This window comes from Macrotis lagotis, chromosome X (genome assembly GCF_037893015.1).
Source record: "Macrotis lagotis isolate mMagLag1 chromosome X, bilby.v1.9.chrom.fasta, whole genome shotgun sequence".
Classification (NCBI taxonomy): domain Eukaryota; kingdom Metazoa; phylum Chordata; class Mammalia; order Peramelemorphia; family Peramelidae; genus Macrotis; species Macrotis lagotis.
The window spans coordinates 651132436-651151912 of NC_133666.1; the positions used below are offsets into that span (position 1 = coordinate 651132436).

The 19477-nt window shown below is 45.9% G+C and overlaps 1 protein-coding gene across 3 annotated transcripts in view; it reads left to right on the forward strand.

Annotated features, from left to right (window-relative positions):
• The window catches only part of JAK3 (Janus kinase 3), a 35251-nt gene extending 16032 nt beyond the window's left edge, over positions 1-19219 (forward strand). For 2 of the 3 annotated variants that reach the window (XM_074204854.1, XM_074204856.1), the window contains exons 9-25: positions 1207-1364; positions 2046-2157; positions 2696-2882; positions 2993-3138; positions 3601-3732; positions 6053-6137; positions 6350-6477; positions 6861-6993; positions 7198-7349; positions 8174-8324; positions 9241-9380; positions 10121-10310; positions 11522-11646; positions 11964-12136; positions 15761-15878; positions 17572-17682; positions 17853-19219. In XM_074204854.1, the coding sequence (XP_074060955.1) occupies positions 1207-1364; positions 2046-2157; positions 2696-2882; positions 2993-3138; positions 3601-3732; positions 6053-6137; positions 6350-6477; positions 6861-6993; positions 7198-7349; positions 8174-8324; positions 9241-9380; positions 10121-10310; positions 11522-11646; positions 11964-12136; positions 15761-15878; positions 17572-17682; positions 17853-17960 (2349 nt within the window). In that variant the 3' untranslated portion in view covers positions 17961-19219. The remainder of the gene's footprint in view (positions 1-1206; positions 1365-2045; positions 2158-2695; positions 2883-2992; positions 3139-3600; positions 3733-6052; positions 6138-6349; positions 6478-6860; positions 6994-7197; positions 7350-8173; positions 8325-9240; positions 9381-10120; positions 10311-11521; positions 11647-11963; positions 12137-15760; positions 15879-17571; positions 17683-17852) is intronic. The other variant, XM_074204855.1, reaches the window with a different exon arrangement.
• The last annotated feature ends 258 nt before the right edge of the window (positions 19220-19477 follow it).

Here is a 19477-nt window from a genome sequence, read left to right on the forward strand (position 1 = left end):
GGAGCCCTGAAGTTTATTGAATTTTTTTAGTTTTTTTTTTTTTTTTTTTGCAAGGCAAATGGGATTTAAGTGGCTTGCCCAAGGCCACATAGCTAGGTAATTATTAAGTGTCTGTGATCAGATTTGAACCCAGGTCCTCCTGACTCCAAGGCTGGTGCTTTATCCACTACGCCACCTAGCCACCCCTGAAGTTTATTGAATAAGAAGGTCTGGTACTCCCCACCCCAAGTGATGTGGTCAGAACTGGGATATAGAAAAAGTCAGTTTGGTGGATGAATGGTAGGAAGATAGATTGGAAGGGCTTGAAGCACATTTGAAACCATGGCAGCTAATGAAATCACTAAGCAAAGCAGTATAGGGAGAGAAGAGAAGAGGGCCCGGAACAGAGCCTATGAGAGACCCTTATTGTTAGTGACAGGACATGGATTAAGAGGCAGGGAAGGAGACAGAAAGTGAGCAAACAGACATGTTAGGAGGAGATTTAGGAGAGAGGGATGCCCTGAAAATCTAGAGAAAAGAGTATCAAGACATCTCTGGAGAGTCGCCAAGGAGAATGAAAATGAAGAAAAGGCCATTGAAATTGGCCATCAAGAGATCATAAATAACTTTGAGAGAGTAGTTTCAGTTGAATGATATGGACGGAAGTCAGACAGCAGAGAGTTAAGAAAAGAATGAGAAGAAAAGAAGAGATATCTGTTTCATAGAACACCTTCTCAAGCAGTTGAATCACTAAAAGGAAGGAGATTTTAGGGCAATGGGGACAGGGAATCGTGGGAGAATTTTCTGAGGTTGGAGGATACACAGGCATGTTTGCAGCCATTAGAAAAAGAGTGATTGAAAATCAGAAAAAGGATGGAGATGGAAGAAGGGATGAATTTTGTCCTAAAGGATTTGCCAGCTCAAAAGTTCCACTTGTTAACACCCTTCTAACTCTGATGCCCTGGGTTCTAAGATTCTCTCAGCCCTAATATTCTGTGCTCTAAGGATCCTCCCAGCTCTGAGATCCTGTTTCTAAGGCTTCGCTCTGCTTTGACATTCTGCGTTCCAAAGACCCCCCGTTTCCGACATTCTGTGTTCTAAGGAACCCCTCTATGTCTAATACTCTGTGTTCTAAAGTACCCCTCAAGTCTGTGTTCTAAGGGCCCTCCCAACTCTGACATTCTGGGTTTCAAGGTCCTTTCTATTGCTGACATTCTCTATTTGCAGGAAGTTGAATTTCCAACTCTAAGGGAGGCGCTGTCCTTTATCTCTCTGGTTGATGGCTACTACCGACTCACCACTGATGCCCACCACTACTTCTGCAAAGAGGTGGCCCCTCCCCAGCTCTTGGAGAACATCGAGAACCAGTGCCATGGTCCTATCACGTGAGTAATAACCACCCCACTCTTTCCCCAGATCACAACCTTTTCTTGAACTGTGAACACTTCTAAGATTATATAAGTCTATCAAAAAAAAACCCAAAAAAAAAACAACCCACCACCAGGACTAAGGATCCTCCCCTTTTTGCCTAGAGTCAGCCACAGACCTAATCTCATTTGAACATGGAAAGGAGAAGCAATGTCCTTGGAAAGGCTGACAGAGGCAATTAAGAGACCAAATGTAACCCTGGGGCTTTGTAGAGTTAGGTTTACAGAGAAGTGGCAAGAGTAATATTTGTATCACTGAATTGAATCCTTGGGGGGAGACAAAGGGATGTAATGGAAAAAAAAAATGCAAGTTAAAGAAAATGCACCAGAATCCCCATCTCATTTATTTTTGTGACTTTGGACAAGTGATCTCTCCTTTTCTGTGCCTTAGTTTCTTCATCTGTAAAATGAGTTTAGACTTCATGACCTTTAATATTGCTTCCAGTTTCTAGTTTAGAAGCAATGGATTTGGAGATAGGGAAGTAGAGGCTTGGGCCTGGGTCTAAGGCTGTACACTTTTCAGGTCTAAGAGCCCCAGGGCTGGACAGAGAAATGATGATGACCTTTAGCCTCTTCCTCTGAATCTTTCCACCTCTGTTTTTCTCTCCATTTCCTAGTGTTTTTCTCCCTCTCCTGTAGATCTGAGTTTGCTGTGAACAAGCTGAAGATAGGGGGGTCAGTTCCAGGGTCCTATGTCCTTCGGCAAAGCCCCCAGGACTTTGACAACTTCCTGCTCACAGTCTGTATCCAGGTCAGGCCCAACAACCATCACCCATTCTTTCCCTTTGCCTAGCAGGGAAGTTATAATTTGGGGTCCCCGGGGGACTTGTTCTACTGTATCTTTATTCCCTTCTTAGCCGTTTGCTCATTGTATGGAGCCATAGCAGGCTTTTTGGGGCTCATTAAATCCACAGACCTGGGCAGCTGGGGGGTGTGGTGGATAAAGTCCTGGGGCTAGAGTCAGGAAGATGCACTTTCCTGAGTTCAAATCCAGCCTCAGACATTTACTAGCTGTGTGACCTTCGTCAAGTCACTTTACCCTGTTTGCTTATCTGTAAAATGAGTTGAAGAAGGAAATGACAAACTATTCCAGTATCTGTGCCAAGCAAACCTCAAATGAAATCATGAAGAATTGGACAGGAATGAAATGACTAAATAACAACAGCAAAGCTGGTAGAGCGAACTTTAGGATGGATTAGGTCACATTGATGTCCTGGGGCTAATAGCCCCTGGGTCCCTCTTGCTTAGCCAGCCTTCTTGATAGTCCCCCTCTCCTCACTGCCATCCAGACACCCCTAGGTCCAGACTACAAGGGCTGTTTGATCACCCGCGACCTTTCAGGGAACTTCTTCTTGTCTGGGCTGAACCGGCCCCATGGTAGCCTGCGCCAGCTCCTAGCATCCTCCCGGGGCTGTGGGCTCCTGGTAGATGGGACAGCTCTGAGCCTCAGTAGCTGCTGTCCCCCCAGACCCAAAGGTAAGTGACTGAAACCTATCTCTTGCTTCTCTGTATACTCTGAGGTTGGAATTTGGGGATGAAGAAGAGGAGCTTATAGAAATGTATCTCTTTTTAATCCCAACTCACAGAAAAATCTAACCTGATCATAGTAAGGAGGGATTGCAACCAGTTGCCCCCATCCCCAGTCTTAGCCCCAACCCAAGGCTGGCCTCAGCCCCAGCGCCAGCTCAGTCAAATGATGTTCCACAAAATCCCCGCTGACAGCCTGGAGTGGGTGAGCACAGGGATGGGGAGAAGGGAGGAAAAGGAAAACTGGGGGAGAGGGTAGGATAGACTAGTGGAAGGAGCCTTGAACTCTGGGGTCCTGATTCTATCACTACCTTGATGAGTGATCTTATACAAGCCTCTTCCCAATCTAAGCCTCATTTTTCCCATTTACAAAATGGGAATATTGGGGCAGCTAGGTGGCGTAGTAGATAAAGCACCGGCCCAGGAGTCAGGAGTACCTGGGTTCAAATCCAGTCTCAGACACTTAATAATTACCTAGCTATGTGGCCTTGGGCAAGCCACTTAACCCCATTTGCCTTGCAAAAAAAAAAAAAACCCTAAAAAAAAAAGGGAATATGAATGACTTCCCAACTCTGGGGGAAATAATGAGTCGGACTTACCTTCATTGGGGTTGGGGGACAGGACAGGACTTACATCCACTGCTCCCTATCTCCCTCCCTCCTCCTAGCATGAGAACCTGGGCCATGGCTCCTTCACCAAGATTTACCGTGGGAGCCGCCTGGACAAGGTGGATGGGGAGACCCACAAGGTAGAGGTTCTGCTCAAAGTGATGGACACCATGCACCAGAACTGTATCGAGGTGAATGTCCTCCACCCTGGTCCTCTTCCCTCTACCCCTACATTCACATTCATAGGGCAGCCAGCTGCTGGGCATGGATCCCAGCACCCCTGCATTCTTTGCTCCTTGGTTGGCCAAGGACCTGTCAGGGCATCTTCTCTGGGCCTCCTGCCAGGCCACATTCTTCCAGGAAGTTTGAAAAGCAAGGTCAGTGACCATGCGTCCTTTAAAAAGTGCATGATATTTCTATAGCCAGGTCAAGGGACTGCCCTCTGTTCTCATACAGCAGCAGGTGGGTCCCCTTCCTAGAAAAGAATGTTCTTACACACGCGCACACACACACACTCTGAGTTATTGGGAGGATATAATCTTTCTGGGGAATGGGGAATGAAGGAAGAGCCTCAAGATAACGACAAAGAGGGGAGGAGGCTCTAGAGAAGGGAAGCTTGCTGTGTCAGAAGAATGGAGATTAGAATGCAGCCCAGTGGAAGAAAGGAGAAAAGTCCCAGACTCAGAGCTACATTTAAGATAGGAGCCTCTTCTTAGAGGAGAAGAGCTGGACCCTCTCCAGAGGCAGCAGCTTCTTATGCTCCAAGCAAAGATGGTGTGAAAGCACAGGTGTCATTAGAATATGCTGCAAAGGTTAGGGAAAGTGAAGGCAAGGAGATAGGGCTGGGGACCCCCCTGCCAGGGTTTATCAACCAACCTGATGCTAGCAAGTGAGAGGCCTGCGCTCTCTCTCTCTCTCTCTCTCTCTCTCTCTCTCTCTCTCTCTCGGTGACACTATTGGGGATAAGAGCCATCTTGCGCCCATCAAGCTCACATTCTGATCTGGCAATTTCCATAGGGTTGGGCAGGGAGAAGGTGATGAGTTGGATGACCCAGGGTTAGAGAGAAATTCCTGATCCTGGACAGCTTGGACCAAATGAGCTGCATGGGACTTTCCATTCTGAGATCAGGAGATTCTGGAGGCTTAGGTTTTCCAGTAGTTGACGCTTGTTCATCTCCTCTTCTTTTCTTTCTTACTTAAGATCCTAGGAGGAAGCAGGGTGGGTTGGGAGAAAGAGAACTAGGCCGAAGATCGTGACATTTCAGTTCTTGCCCCACATCTCTGCTCTATCTTCTTATACAATCTTGGAAATATTATTTCCTTCTTCTGGAGGCTTCAGTATCTTCTTTTATATAATGAGGGAGCTGAGCTAGAGACCCTGTAAAACCTTATCCAGATCTGACATCCTGTGTTCTAAGGGTCCTCCAAGATCTGATATCCTGTTTTCTAAGGACCCTCACCTCTGATGTCCTGGGTTCTAAGGGTCCTCCTAGCTCTGACATTCTCTGTTTTTAGGACCTTTGACGTTTTATGTTCTAAAGCTCTTTCCTTGATGTTCCCTATTCTAGGAGTCTAGGAGTCCACAAGTGGTGGCTTCAGTCTTCATCTCACATGATGACTTTCTGATCACCATCAACACCCTCCTTTCTCCTAAAAGTTCCTATAATAACACGTCCTCTACAGTGAAACCCCCAAGTGCATGTCTGGGCTCAGAGAGGACTCAGAGGAAGGTCCAAACTGTCGCTTTCTATTTCAGTATCTCTCAGCCTTCTCAACAGAAAATCTCTCCTCTTAGGTCATGGCCTTTTGTAACCTCGTAGCTTCTGGTTCTGGGAATAGGCATCTCCCCCCTTCCTCTGCCCCATGCCAACCCACCTCAACCCTTTTAGCATCAGATGCTTTTGTTCCGTGACTGGGAACTCTAGTAGTCCCATGACAGACAGAGAAGAGTAGTTCTGTCAAAAGGGTCTCATGGAGGAAATTTAGGCCAGACCCTGAGGGAGAGCTGCCTGGCTGACAGAATGACTAGTTATTGGGAGGGGTGTGTGTGTGTGTGTGTGAAAGAGGGGGGACAAAGAGAGAGAGAAAGGAAAAAGATAGGGAAAAAGAGAGAGAGAAGAGAAAAAGAGAGGGAGAGAGAAACAGAGACACAGAGAACTGAGGCAGAGTCAGAGAGACAGAGACAGAGAGACAGTGAAAGAGACACAGCAGAGGTAGAGACAGACAGAGACAGAGGGAGGGAGAGACAGAGACAGTAACAGAGATAGAGAATGCTTCTGTTCAGAGATGGAAGGACTAGGTGATCCCATCAGCTCACATTCTGGGCTGCTGACAGAATAACTCCTAGCTTTGTTTCTGCCCAAGCCCATGCCCCTTCTTGCCTCAGGAGGGCAATGGTTGGACCTAGACCTTGGATCAGAAGGGGATGGAGATGGGGGGATGGGGGAGAGAGGGAGAAGAAAACCTTAGGAGGCTGGGGCAGCTTTGTTTTTCCACCTTTCTCTCTCTCAGTCCTTCCTGGACGCTGCCAGCATCATGAGTCAAGTGTCCCACCCACATCTTGTGCTTCTACATGGTGTCTGCATGGCAGGAGACAGTGAGTTCCCAGCCCAGAGGCCCTGTGCCCCCCCCCCCCATTTCCCCACCCAAGGGCTCTGTGCCTTCTCCCATTCCACTTGCCCTGGTCAGATCCTCTCCCACCCTTCCTTCCCCATCACTCCCAATCTCTTCCTCCTCATTTCTCTACTTTCTCCTTTCCCATTCTCTCTCCCTTTGTCTTCCATATTTATTTTCCCAATCTCTCTCCAGGTATCATGGTACAGGAATTTGTGAGATGGGGGGCACTTGATACCCACTTACGGAAGTGCGGGCCCCTGGTACCCGCCAGTTGGAAGCTCCAAGTGGCCAAGCAGCTCTCTTATGCTCTCAACTATCTGGTAAGCTTAAGAGAGAGGGGAGTGAGTTCTAATTCCACCTTCACAACATGATATATGTTAAATAGGATTGCACATGTACAATCAATTTCAGTTTATTCACTGTCATGGGAGGGGAGGGAGGGAAGGAAGGAGGGGAGTAGAAAAAAAATTTACAAAAGAATGAATGTTGAAAACTATCTTTGTATGTAATTGGAAAAATAAATAAAAATTAAAAAGAGAGATAAAGAGCCAGAGAGAGAGAGAGAGAGAGAGAGAGAGAGAGAGAGAGAGAGAGGCCAAGATCCTTCCCCACTTCCTCCATCTCCTGCCCAACCTTGGTTTCCAGCTATAGGTGTCCCTCTCCTAACCTATTTTCATTGTCTTGATCTTTGCCTCTCATCTAGGAAGACAAAGGCATCATCCATGGCAATATCTCCTCCAAGAAGGTCCTTTTAGCAAGGGTGGGGGCTAGGGGGAGCCCCCCCTTCATCAAACTCAGCGACCCAGGAGTCAGTCCCACTGTGCTGACCAAAGAGAGTGAGTGCCAAGAGGAGACTGTGTGGCCCTGGCACCTGACTGGCCACAGCCATTATTCTCCTGCTGTGCCTTCAGGGGAGAGAGGACTGTTTGGTCAGGGATGGCCAGGGAGAGAGAATAGTTGGTCCCTGGGCAGAAGTGGACATGGGATTTGAGGCCTCACTGTGCCCCCCCAACAATATTGCTGTGATCCTTCTCCCTTAGTGCTCACTGACCGGATCCCCTGGGTGGCCCCCGAGTGTCTATGGGATGTCAAGCTGCTGAGCCTGGAGTCTGACAAGTGGAGCTTTGGGGCAACACTCTGGGAAATATTCAGTGGGGGCACCATGCCCCTAAGTGCCCTGGAACCTGCCAAGGTAAGGGCAGAGTCCTGGGAGACAAAGCGCTTCAATTCTGAACCCATTCATTTATTGATCAGCTCTCTGATGTTGAGCTCTTCCCCTCTCAAGATTGCCTCAGTTTCCTCTTACCTAAAATGAGAGACATGGGTATAAAGACACCTCTGAAATCTCAGTTCTGACAGTTTGGCTTCTACTATAAATTCTATGATTTTAAAGGCCCTCCCAGCTCTGACACTCAGTCAGTCCATCAATGAAAATTTATGAAGCTCAGACACTCAACTAAGAATGGAGAAACAAAGAAATGAAATCATCCTTGCTTTCAGGGAGCTGACATTCCATCCAGAAAGAAAATGGGCACATAATTAGATGAAAAACAAATGCCAAGTTCATAATGAGAAGCAAGAGAGTGCTTAGAATTATGAACTTAGCATCAGGAAGACCTGACTCAGAAATGTACCAGTTACACCAACCTGGGAAAGTCACTTTACCGTTGCCTGCCTCGGTTTCCTCAATTGTAAAATGGAGATAATAACACCTCCCTCACAGTTGTTGTGAAGATAAAATGGGATATTTGTAAAGTGCTCAGCAAGTGCTTGGCAAATAGTAGTTCTAGGGTCCTCCCAGCTCTGATTTTCTCTTCTATAAATATCCTCTTAGTTCTGATATTCTATGCTTTAAGCACTCTCTTTTCCCTGACATCCTATCTCTAGTCTAAGGATGTTCCCCACCCCCCTCCTAGACTCTCTAAAATGCCTTTGATTAGAGTTTTTAATGGGTTAGGCAGCCAAGTTTGGGGTCTCAACTTGGGGGCCCTGTCTCATCTCTCCCTTCGCTTTCAGAAACTCCAGTTCTACAAGGAGAAGCAGCAACTGCCAGCCCTGAAATGGACAGAGTTAGCCACTCTCATTGGTCAATGCATGGAGTACACCCCTCACCTGCGGCCCTCCTTCCGAGCCATCATCCGGGATCTCAACAGCCTCATCACCTCAGGTACCCATCAGGAGCTGGATGAACCCCATATAGGATGGGTCCCAGGATGGAAGGGGACACACATGAAGTATCTGGTTAGAGTTATGTGGGAAACAGACCCAGCTGGACATAATCAATTAATCAAGCAATCCTTGTGAATCCTCTATCACATGGCAGGCATTGTGCAAGGCAACCCATCAAGGAAATAGCCTCTCCATAGTGAAATCAATAATACGAATATTTGTACTAAGTCTCTGGGAGTTGGAAGTGCCAAGGGCACTTTTTTACAGTTGGGGGGGGGGTTATTCCTTTTTTTTAGATCCCATACTCCAGTCAAATCTGGCTCCTGTGTCTTCTGCCATATACTAATTGGCTTAACTAAAGGTGAAGGCTCATGGAAGGAAACAATATTTATTAACCCAGTTATGGCTGAGACTAGTAGTACCCCTTCAGGAATTGCTATATAACCTTGAAGTTTGACTCCCAGGGGGTTTGGAATCTAAAGACCTGGGTTTCAAACTCTGCTCTGTTACTTCTCCTGGGTAAATCCCTTGGCCTTCTGGGTCTAACTGTTTCTAAGGGTCTTTTTAACTCAAAATGTTGTATTCTTGTGAAGTAAGACCATGGCAGGGATGTCAAAGGGAGGCAGATTGGAACTCAGTCTAAGAAAGAACTTTTTAATTATCAGATCTTTCTAATAAAGCACCTGGACTCACAGGAGGCGTGAGTTCACTATGGGCAGAAAAGCATCATTATAGGAATTGATCAATATGTCGGAATTGATGCAGAAGAAACGATTCTCATTTCAGGTGGGGGTTGGAGTGGGTGACTCTGAAACCTCTTCCATCTCTGAGATTCTGAACAAACTGAGATGAGTATTTGATAAACCTTAAGGACACAATGTAAATATGAGTTAATTCTTTTATTATCTTGCTAGATTATGAGCTCCTCTCAGATCTCTCACCGAGTGCCATAGCGGCTCGGGATGGACTCTGGAGCAGTGCTCACCTGATGGCTGGCCAGGATCCCACCCTCTTTGAGGAGAGACACCTTAAATATATCTCCCTGCTGGGCAAGGTGAGGGGCATATGAACTAAGGATGAAGAAGCAAAGGACCCAGGCTTAGCCTTAGTGATAGCTGACTTAGCCATCTCCCTTGTTAGGCTCTTCCTGATCCTTCCAGCTTCTCTTCCTTGAGCAGGCATCCTAATGGTCCCTAAAGTCTCCTAGATCTTGCTTCGTGACCTGTAGTTGAAATCTCTATTTGTTATGTCACTGGATCATTTCAGTTAGTTCCATCAGACTTTTAATATGAGGGTCAGGGTTCAAGACAGAACTGGGGAAGAACATGGAGAGGGGATACTCAGGACAAGGCAGAAGTTAATAGCTTGGTATAATAGAAAGGAAAAAATGTTCTGGAATCTGAGGATCTAGTTCAAATGTGATTTTGGATGAATCAATCTCCCTAGGTCTCAGTTTCCTTAACTATAGATAATGATGGGATAGGAACAAATGATCTCTAAGGTCTCTCCCACTTCTGAATCTATGCTCTTACAATTAGACTTGTAAGCTTCTTGAGAACAGGAATTGTCTTTTTTCTGGTAATTCCTCAGATAAAAAACACATAGAAGTACTTAAATCCTTTTTCTTTCTTTTATTCATTGTTCTTATAACATATTAATCTGTATACATGCTGTTACACATCTAAACTATGAGATCTTTGAGAGCAGAAAATGTTTTGTATTTTTTTTTATTTCCCCAACACAGTGTCTGGATATCATTGGCATTTAATCAATGTTGGTTGATCTGAACCATAGGGCAACTTTGGCAGTGTAGAATTGTGCCGCTATGATCCGCTGGGAGATAACACGGGTGCACTAGTGGCCGTCAAGCAGCTACAGAACAGTGGGCCCCAGCAGCTTCGGGACTTCCAGCGAGAGGTGCAGATTCTGAAAGCATTACATAGTGACTTCATAGTCAAATACCGTGGTGTGTGTTATGGCCCAGGTGAGTCCTGCCTGGGAAGGTGGGGTAGAGGGGAATTCAGTGGATATGGAATTAGCAGGAACCTCTGGCTAGTCCAACTTTCTTCATTTTAAAAAATGAAGGACTAGAGGGCAGTTGGGTGGCACAATGGACAGAACACCAGTCCTAGAGTCAGAAGGACATGAGTTCAAATGTGGCCTCAGACATTTGACACTTTCTAGCTGTGTGACCTTGGGCAAGTCATTTAACCTTAATTGCCTTACTAAAAAAGGGGACAGTATTAACTTGTGCTGAGTTTTGAAGGGACATAAGAATTCCAAGAAGCAGAAGTGAAGAAGGTGAGAATTCCAGGCATGGGGTACATACAGCTTGGGTAAAAGCAAAGATGCAGGAGATAAAAATTTGTGAACAGGAAATAGCAAATAGTCCAATTTGACTAGCATATATGTGAGGGAGAATAATGCATGATTAGTCTGGAAAGATAAACTTGGGAGGGGGCAAGAGAGAAGTTCAAAGGAATTTAAATGCAAAGTAGGGGAGGGAGTTGTATAATGCAGTGTGTACATAAATGAGGAGATACCAGGGATCAGGAAAGGCTTTCTGTAGAAGATGACCCTTGGTCAGAGTCTTTTTTTTTTTTTGCAAGGCAATGAGGTTAAGTGACTTGCCCAAGGTTACCCAGCTAAGTAATTATTAAGTGTCTGCATTTGAATTCAGATCCTCCTGATGCCAAGGCCAGCGCTCTATTCACTGTACTACCAAGCTGCCCCATTTGGTCTGAGCCTTGAGAGAGGCTCAAGATTCTAAAAACCAGAGGAGAGAAGCTAACTGTTCAAACCGAATGGGACAGTTACCTTGTCAATGGACTTTAAAATACCAGAAAAATGTTTTTCTCACAACAGCTCTGTGAGGGAGTAGATGGGGCTCTTCAGGTTATACAGTCGAAAAGCCCGAGTTTAGGGAGGGGCAGTAATTAGCTCAGGCTCACCTCTACTTAATGTTAGCATCTAGATTCAAACCCAAAGATGCTGACATTAGGTCCAGAGCTTTTTCTCTCCCATTCTCCTCCATGCTGTCTATTGACTTCCTAGACCCCATCCTGCTTCTGACTCTGGGGTTCTCCAATTCTCTGATCTTGGGGTTCTCCTGAAGATGCAGAGAGGAGAAGGGAGAGCAGGGTGGTGAGGGGTATGGAATGGGAGGATTGATGGGCAGCTGTTGTTCCTACCCAGGCCGACAGAGTCTGCGCCTCGTTATGGAATATCTCCCCAATGGCTGCCTCCGTGACTACCTGCAGCGTCATCGGACCCACCTAGACCCCTGTTTCCTCCTCCTCTATGCTTCCCAGATCTGCAAGGTTCCTTGGGGCTTAGGGCCGGGAGGAGGATCTGCGGTGGTAGGACCACAAAGATCTCTGGGTATAGGAGTGGTTCCCATCTTCCTTTAAGTCAGTTGGGCCTGGACATGAATGCAGACAGAACTGGGGAAGGACATGGGGCGGGATACTCAGGACAAGAACGTGCCTACGGGCCTTGTTTGGTGGGACCTGGGAAAGGATCAGGGTCCAAGTTAGGGAGATGATTAGCTCTAAATATTTGGGGTCAGGGTCAGGTCTGGGAGGGGGTCATCACAATCAGCACTGGTTTCCTCCCTGACCTCCAGCCCTCCTTCCAGGGGATGGAGTACCTGGGTTCTCAGCGATACGTTCACAGAGACTTGGCCAACAGGAACATCTTGGTGGAGAGTGAGAGTCATGTGAAGATCGGAGACTTTGGCCTGGCCAAACTTCTTCCCCAGGACAAAGAATACTATGTGGTCAGGGAACCTGGCCAGAGCCCCATCTTCTGGTGGGTGCCCAGGATCCGCAGTTTCCTCCCTGCCTCATGGGCCCTGACAAGAGTTGCAGAGTAGCCTCCTCCCTTCCATCCTTCACCCTGTTCTTATCTTTGGAGAGACTGTTATGGTCTTGGGAGAGTAAAGTATGTGTTTGACATTATGTGTGTGTGAGAATGTGTGTGTATTTGAGTGTAGATGTATTTGTGTGTGTGTGTGTTGTAAGAGTATAGGTATGTGTATGTGTAAATTGTGTGTGTGTGTGTGTGTGTACGTACGTGTGAAGGTCTGTATATGGTCATTCTGTCTCTGTGTCCCTCAGACATACATTTCTTTTCCTCTCCTCCTCTCTGCTCCATTGGCCTTTTCCCCAAAAGGAAGGAATAACTACAACATACAGCAAACATCTCTTCTTTTTTTTGTTTTTGTAAGGTAATGACTTGCCCAAGGTCACACAGCTAGGTCATTATTAAGTGTCTGAGGTTGGATTTGAACTCAGGTCCTCCTGACTCCAAGGCCAGTGCTCTATCCACTGCACCACCTAGCTGCCTAGCCGCCCCCAGCAAGAGTCTCTTAAGCACCTTTATGTCATCAAGCCCTGAACTCTGAACATAGGCCTTGCCCTTCTGGAGTGCCAACCTCCAACTCAAAGGGCAATTCATAAAGGTTTATTTGATGTTGGGAGCTAAGCTAGGCTGTAGGGAGAGGGTGGGCAAACTAGACAAACGACAACCAAACTCTGAGCCTGGACAGTCATTTAGGAAGCTTGCCTGGAGGAGGAAGTACCGGAATTGTTCTTTAAAAGACGGGTAGAAATCCAGGGGGTTTGGAGCTTGCAGAGGAGAGCAATGATTAAAGTAATAATGCTGACTAGGATCGCCATAGTGCTTTATAAACGTTATCTCATCTGATCCTCACAATACCGCTGAGAGGTTATTGTTATCATGATCCTTTATTTTAATTGTTTTTTTAGTTTTTTGCAAGGCAATGGGGTTAAGTGACTTGCCCAAGGCCACACAGCTAGGTCATTATTAAGTGTCTGAGGCCGGATTTGAACTCAGGTTCTCCTGACTCCAGGGCCCATGCTCTATCCACTGTGCCACCTGGCCGCCCTATCATTATCCTTAATGTTCAGATGAGGAAACTGAGGCTAAAGGCAGTTAAATGACTTATCTAGGATCACAGAGCTATTAAGTGACCAAGATTCAATTTTAACTCGTTTCTGTGATTCCAAGTCCAGCCCTTGATCCACTGGGCCACCTATGAGTATTAACATTTAGTGAATGATGAAAGCTTAGACAATGATACAGAAGTAAAGGAATTGTACAATTTGGGTGGAGCATAAAGCGAATTAAATGGAGTAATATGAGATGTCTGAAAAAGGATTATAGAATTAGCACCAGAAGGTACCTCTGAGGTCACCTGAGCCTCTCATTTTACAGAGGACAAAACTCAGACTCAGAAAGGGGGTTATTTGTCCAGGTTTGCACAAGTTATAGGATTTACACCCACTCCTTCTAATCCCAAATACAACCCTCTTTCCATGGAGTCACAGGAGGCTCAAGTCCAAGCTTTGGAAGATTCCTGACCCAAAGTGGGACAGGTCTAGGCATCCAGAAGATGGTTGTGGCAGTATTGTGAAGGTGGCAAACGGAGATCAAGAGTAGAAAACTCTGGAAGGAGCCTAGAGGCTACAGCCCATCCTGGGGGGTGGTCTTGGAAAGAAAGAAGATGGATGTAAGACAGAGTGCGGTGATTGGTTCTTAGACTTGGGAGAGTGGCAAGAGTCACAGATAACATGAGGTTCTGGAAATAGAAGATCTGAGGCCCAGATGGAGTCATAGACTAAATTACATAATCAATAGGATGATCAGAGTTAGAGGGAAAGACACTAGTCTGGTTTGGAAGTGGTGGTGGGACTTGTAGTAGAGAGCTCATGTAGGCGGGTGAGAGGTGCAAAGTTGGAATGAAGGCAAGACTGTAGATAAGAGATTTGGGTCTCAGAGGTAGTTGTGTGGGGCAGTGAATAAAGCATTGCCCCTGGAGTTAGGGTCACCTGAGTTCAAATCCAGCCTCAGGCACTTATTAGGTGTATAACCCTAAGTCACTTAAACCTGATTGTCTTTGAGAGAGAGAGAGAGAGAGAGAGAGAGAGAGAGAGAGAGATTTGGAAGCCATCTGCAAAGAGGAGGGTATTTGAAGCTAAGCATGCCCAGTATATAAGATCTCCCAGAGAAGGAGTGTAAAAAAGCTAAAAAGAGAAACCCCAGAACAATACCTGGAGGTCCCCTCGTGTTAAGGGCTCAGAAAGAGGAGTCAGAGAAGTAGGAGACAAACTAGGATGGTTGTTAGGAGCCGAGCAGCAGCAGAGAGGGAGAGGGGGATGAGAAGCTGGAGGTGGACAAATGGGTACATCAGACTTTTTCAAGACTCTTAATGTGGATGAAATGAAAGAGATGGAAAGATCAAAATTTTTTTTTTTAGGTTTAAGGCAATGGGGTTAAGTGACTTGCCCAAGGTCACACACCTCCTGACTCCAGGGCCGGTGCTCTATCTACTGCGCCACCTAGATGCCCCTCAAGATTTTTTTCTTTAGGAAAGGGGAGATCATCAGGAGCTAGCATCCAGGAAGGAAAAGCTGGAAGATGCTCCAGGACTGCAGCAGAGACCTAGAGGAGGCAGGGGCAGTGGGACTGATCAGCCTTCATGTTCATAAGCGTCTCTCTTCTTCTGAGACCGGGATGGGGGGAGGGAGGAGAGGGAAGTGGTCATATTAGCAAACATGAATTGTCTATTATGCTAGGCAGTGGCAAACCAGTCTAAGGCCCGAAGGAACTTCCATTCTATGAGAAACATTTGAATAAACAAGTTGTCGGAAGCAAGGCCATTTTGAAGGGGTGGCAGGGTATGGAGAATAAGGAAAGATCTTGTGGCAGGAGGCCCATGAGCTGAACCTTCCTAGAAAGTTGGGTGGGGAGAAGCTAAGAAGAATAGGTGGGGCTGACAATGTTTACATCCTGGACCACAGTTCAGTGGATCTTACTTTATTCCCCTGCTATGAGAGTAAGAGGAAATTAGAAACATTTAATTGTGGGGAACCGATAAGGTGACGTAGAAGGAATGTTGAACAACTTCAAAGGGCACAGCTGAGATTATGATTAATAACCTACCATTAGAATGATTATAAAAAATCATATAGAACTATAGAGGAGAGAGCTACACCTCCTTCTCGTCCTTTCCTTTTGCCTCCTATCCTCCTTCTCTTTGTTATCAGACCCCATCCCCTTCTTTTTTTCCTTAGTAAATAAATAAATTATTTTATTTATTTTTCCAACTACGTCCCATCCCCTTCTTCTCTCTCCTCCATTTGTGGGGTCCTAGCTAGCAAATTTTATTCTTGAGGCAAGTGGCCTCTGGGTTTGGGGGTTGGTTCATCTATCATAAGAGAGAATGTTTGAAGATACCAGAAGTTCCCAAGTTGCTGAAGTAGGATGAAATGTGTTCTGGGATGAACAGAAGATGAAAACGATCTTGGGACAGCACTGTGAAATTTTCCACCCTGAGACAGAGCCCTAGTGTTCCTACCCTTCTTCCAATGCTGTTCTCTTTCCTGCCTCCCTCTTCTTTCTGCCCACCAGGTATGCCCCAGAGTCCTTGTCAGACAATATCTTCTCCAGGGAATCTGATGTCTGGAGTTTTGGTGTGGTTCTCTATGAGCTTTATACATATAGTGACAAAACTCACAGTCCTTCAGAGGTGAGTACCTTTCCTCCTTCCCCCACCTGATCCCCTGTCAGACTGAGAGACTCTTTGGATTTGGAGCTGCCTGCCTCTATATCCTCGAGCTGTTCAACTCTTGTCCATGTGTCCTCCCTTCATCTTCCAGATGGGGAGGGGTGTCCACCCAATGTGTTGGGGACTTTCCTCTCCTCCTTGAGTATTAATGGTATTAATGGGGCTCCCAGTTATTCATTAAGGTCATCTCTTGATCTTGGTATGGGATCAATCCATATTTCCAGTGAATGAATGAATGAATGAATGAAGCCAAGGCTTATCTAGGCAATATTCATTCATTTAACAAGCATTGATTTAGTGTAAAACCCATCAGGCTAGAGGAGAGAGGCAGACAAATAAATACAGGCAGTATGTTGTAAGGAAGGAGGCCCTACTTTTGGAGTTGAAGAACTTGAGTTCTCTACTCTGCTACAGACAATCTGTGTGACTGTGATCAAGTCACTTCCAGTACCTCAGTTTCCCCATATATAAAATGAAAGTGTTGCAAAAACTCAGAGGTTCTTAGTTTTTTTTGTTTTTGATGCCATGGACCCCACTATCTAGTGAAATCTAAAGACTCTTTCTCAGAATGTTTAAAAAAAACATAAAAAAAATAAAATAACAAGGAAAACCAGACATTTGAAATAGATGACAAAGGTGAATAGAGTGGTGCATGTATATCTCTTATCCATTCTCTTAGAAGGGAAACCGAGACTGGTGAGTCAGGTCTGTGAATGGCATCTGGGGGCTTGCAGAACTGGTAAGACTGGAAGACCCAGACCCCTCCCACCTTAAAAAGAAATGGCTAACAAAAGGGTTTAAAAACAAGTTCATGGACTCTGGGTTAAATACCCCTGCTCTACAGGACTCTCCAAGATCACTTTCTCATTTTTGAGCTCAAAACCAAAATCTAAGTAAATAAATGTAGAGAAGATACTGTCTCTGCTCTCCCAGATTTCTCAGCCTCTGAAGCTGTGAATAGAGCAGCAATTATTAATCCAAATGTGAATCTAAGTAAATAGGAGGGGCAGGCATGAAGACTGTATGATCAGAGAAGACTTCCTGAAGGAAATGACCTTGGATGCAGAAGATGAACTCTTTAGTGAAAGGCAAGAAGTAGAAAGACTGTATTCTTGGCTAGTCCTCTCAGTCGGTTTTTCTTGGTCTTCTAAAGAAAAGTCCATGGGAATCCCCCACCTCCACCCAGAGGTCTTAGCACTGACCTGGGGCCCTACTCCCTGGCTCCACATCCCACAGTCATAAAGTGGCTTGTGTTGTTAGGCAAAGAAGGGGTTTTGTTCAACCATACACCACAGTACCTGAGGGACAACATATGAAGGATCTTGGCTTGCTTCTTTAACTAGAAGCTTGTTCAGTGGGATTGATCTCAGTATGGAAGAGTCGAGTGAACTCTGTCTTTTAGATCTCAGAGCCCCCTGAGACCCTCTGCCTCACACACCTGTGCACACACACGTACATGTACACACACACACACATAAACACACACACACCAGGACCTGCCTGGGCTCCTCTGATTCTACAAGGATTTATATGAACTGGCAGGTTCTCACTATGTGTGAGGTCTTCTCCCTTCTCCCTTGGACTTCCCCTTAATGTTTGTTGCCCTTTTCCTACCCCCATGCTCCCTGAGTGTCTCCTTCCCTCACCTTACCAGGAATTTTTCCGAATGATGGCTTGTGACCGCTCCATGCCCATCCTCTGCCACCTCCTGGAGCTGCTCACAGAGGGCAGAAGGCTGCCTAGCCCTCCTGGATGCCCAGGAGAGGTAAGTCAGTGTTCCTCTCTACCCCAATAGGGCTCTGGACTGGAGGAGCTGAGAAAGTGTAGTTCATTATTGCAGAAAAAGTTGGGAAGGAACTGGGTATGAGGGAAAAGTCCTCTCTTAGGGAAGTCTGTCTATAAGACTAAGCCCACTTTTTTCTCCTACTCATGCAGGTTCGAGAGATCATGAAGAACTGTTGGGCACTCAACCCCAAGGACCGCCCCTCCTTCTGTGACTTGGGTCCCCAGCTTGATGCTTTGTGGGCTGGGCGCAGAGGGTAGCAGCTGGTGGAGGTACAGGAGACAATGGAGAAAAATTCTCCATTTAGGAATTGTAGGGCCTAGGTTCAACTCCTAACTCTGGTACAGATTAATTATGGGATCTTGGGAAAATTTTCTTCCCTTCTTCTAAGGTCAATTGGTCTAGTTAATCCTTAAAGTTCTTTTCTAGCTCTCAAGACCAATAGTATGAAGAAGAGAAAGGCCTCCTTCCCTTTCTTCTTTTCATCTCACTGTGAAGGGCAAGACTGATTGTCCCTAGCCCTCAAATGGAGAAGAAGGACATGGGAACCCAAAACGGGCAACTCAGGACAGACAAGAAATGAAGAACATATATTGTTCCTTCTTGGGAAGACTCCTTATTATCTACTGGACCTAGAAGGAGGAAAGGGAAGGATCAACATTTGTCTCTGGCCCCTCCTCTATCCCTGTACCCTCTGGGCACTGTGATTCCTGAATCTAACTCCCCCCAAGCAGCTTAACCAATAATTAAGGACTCTATAACAACATTTAAATAGAATACAGAATTATTGAATTACATAGTCTAGGTCTGTTTTTGAAACACTCCTATTCTGTCCCAATAGATCTGGGTCACCAGCCCCACCCCCTCATTTGCTTGAGCTAACCTCTTGTTGGCTGGCCACCACATGCCCCACAGAATTTTCCCCAAGCATTATTGCCTTAAATATACCACCTAATATCCCCTACATGACTTTCCTGTCTTGAGAGTAGATCTTTGTAGCTTGCTTAGTATCCAAGCTGTTTCAAAATAGGCCATGTCAGGTGGTAGTAAGTTCCCCATCCATGCAGGTCTCTTAAGTGGCCGATAGGCAGATGAGAATGATCTGTCTGGCATATTTTAGAGGTAATTTGTTCTGAAAGAACTGGAATAAGTGATCTCTAAAGTGCCTTGGAGATCTTGTAAGACTGATGAACAGTTATCAGATGACTTTTAGCAAAGTTAACTTCCTTCCCAGAGATAATAAAACTGGTCTATTTGCTGTGCCATCTCCTGTCCAAGACTCTGCCCAGAATGCCCTCCTTTCCACTAGTTCCCTTCAACAAACCTTCACCAATACATACTTGCCCTGACTACCTCACAAAGAGGTTATAAATCGTAAAGCAGAAATGGAAGCTAATGACTGTTGTTTTACTCCTAACTGGGTCTCTGAGGAGTGGGCATCCCAGGGAGAAGGAGCCCAACATCATAGTGAAGTTGAGAGAGAGAGAGAGAGAGAGAGAGAGAGAGAGAGAGAGAGAGAGAGAGAGAGAGACCTAATCCATGGTCCTGGGAGTAAAAGTTAGTGAGGTGAAAGTACTGCCTTTCTAGGGTCCAGGAATCTGGAGAGGAGATAGGCAGTGGCCAGGTGGAGCATTGTGTCTGACTGGAGATTCACCCCAGGTCCCTCCAGGGGGAGGAAGTGCATCCCCCCCAACCTTGAGGGCCCATTAACAGAAGATACTAAATAAACATCTCCACAACTTCTAACAGGTCTGACGAGAGCTGCTCAAAGACTAGT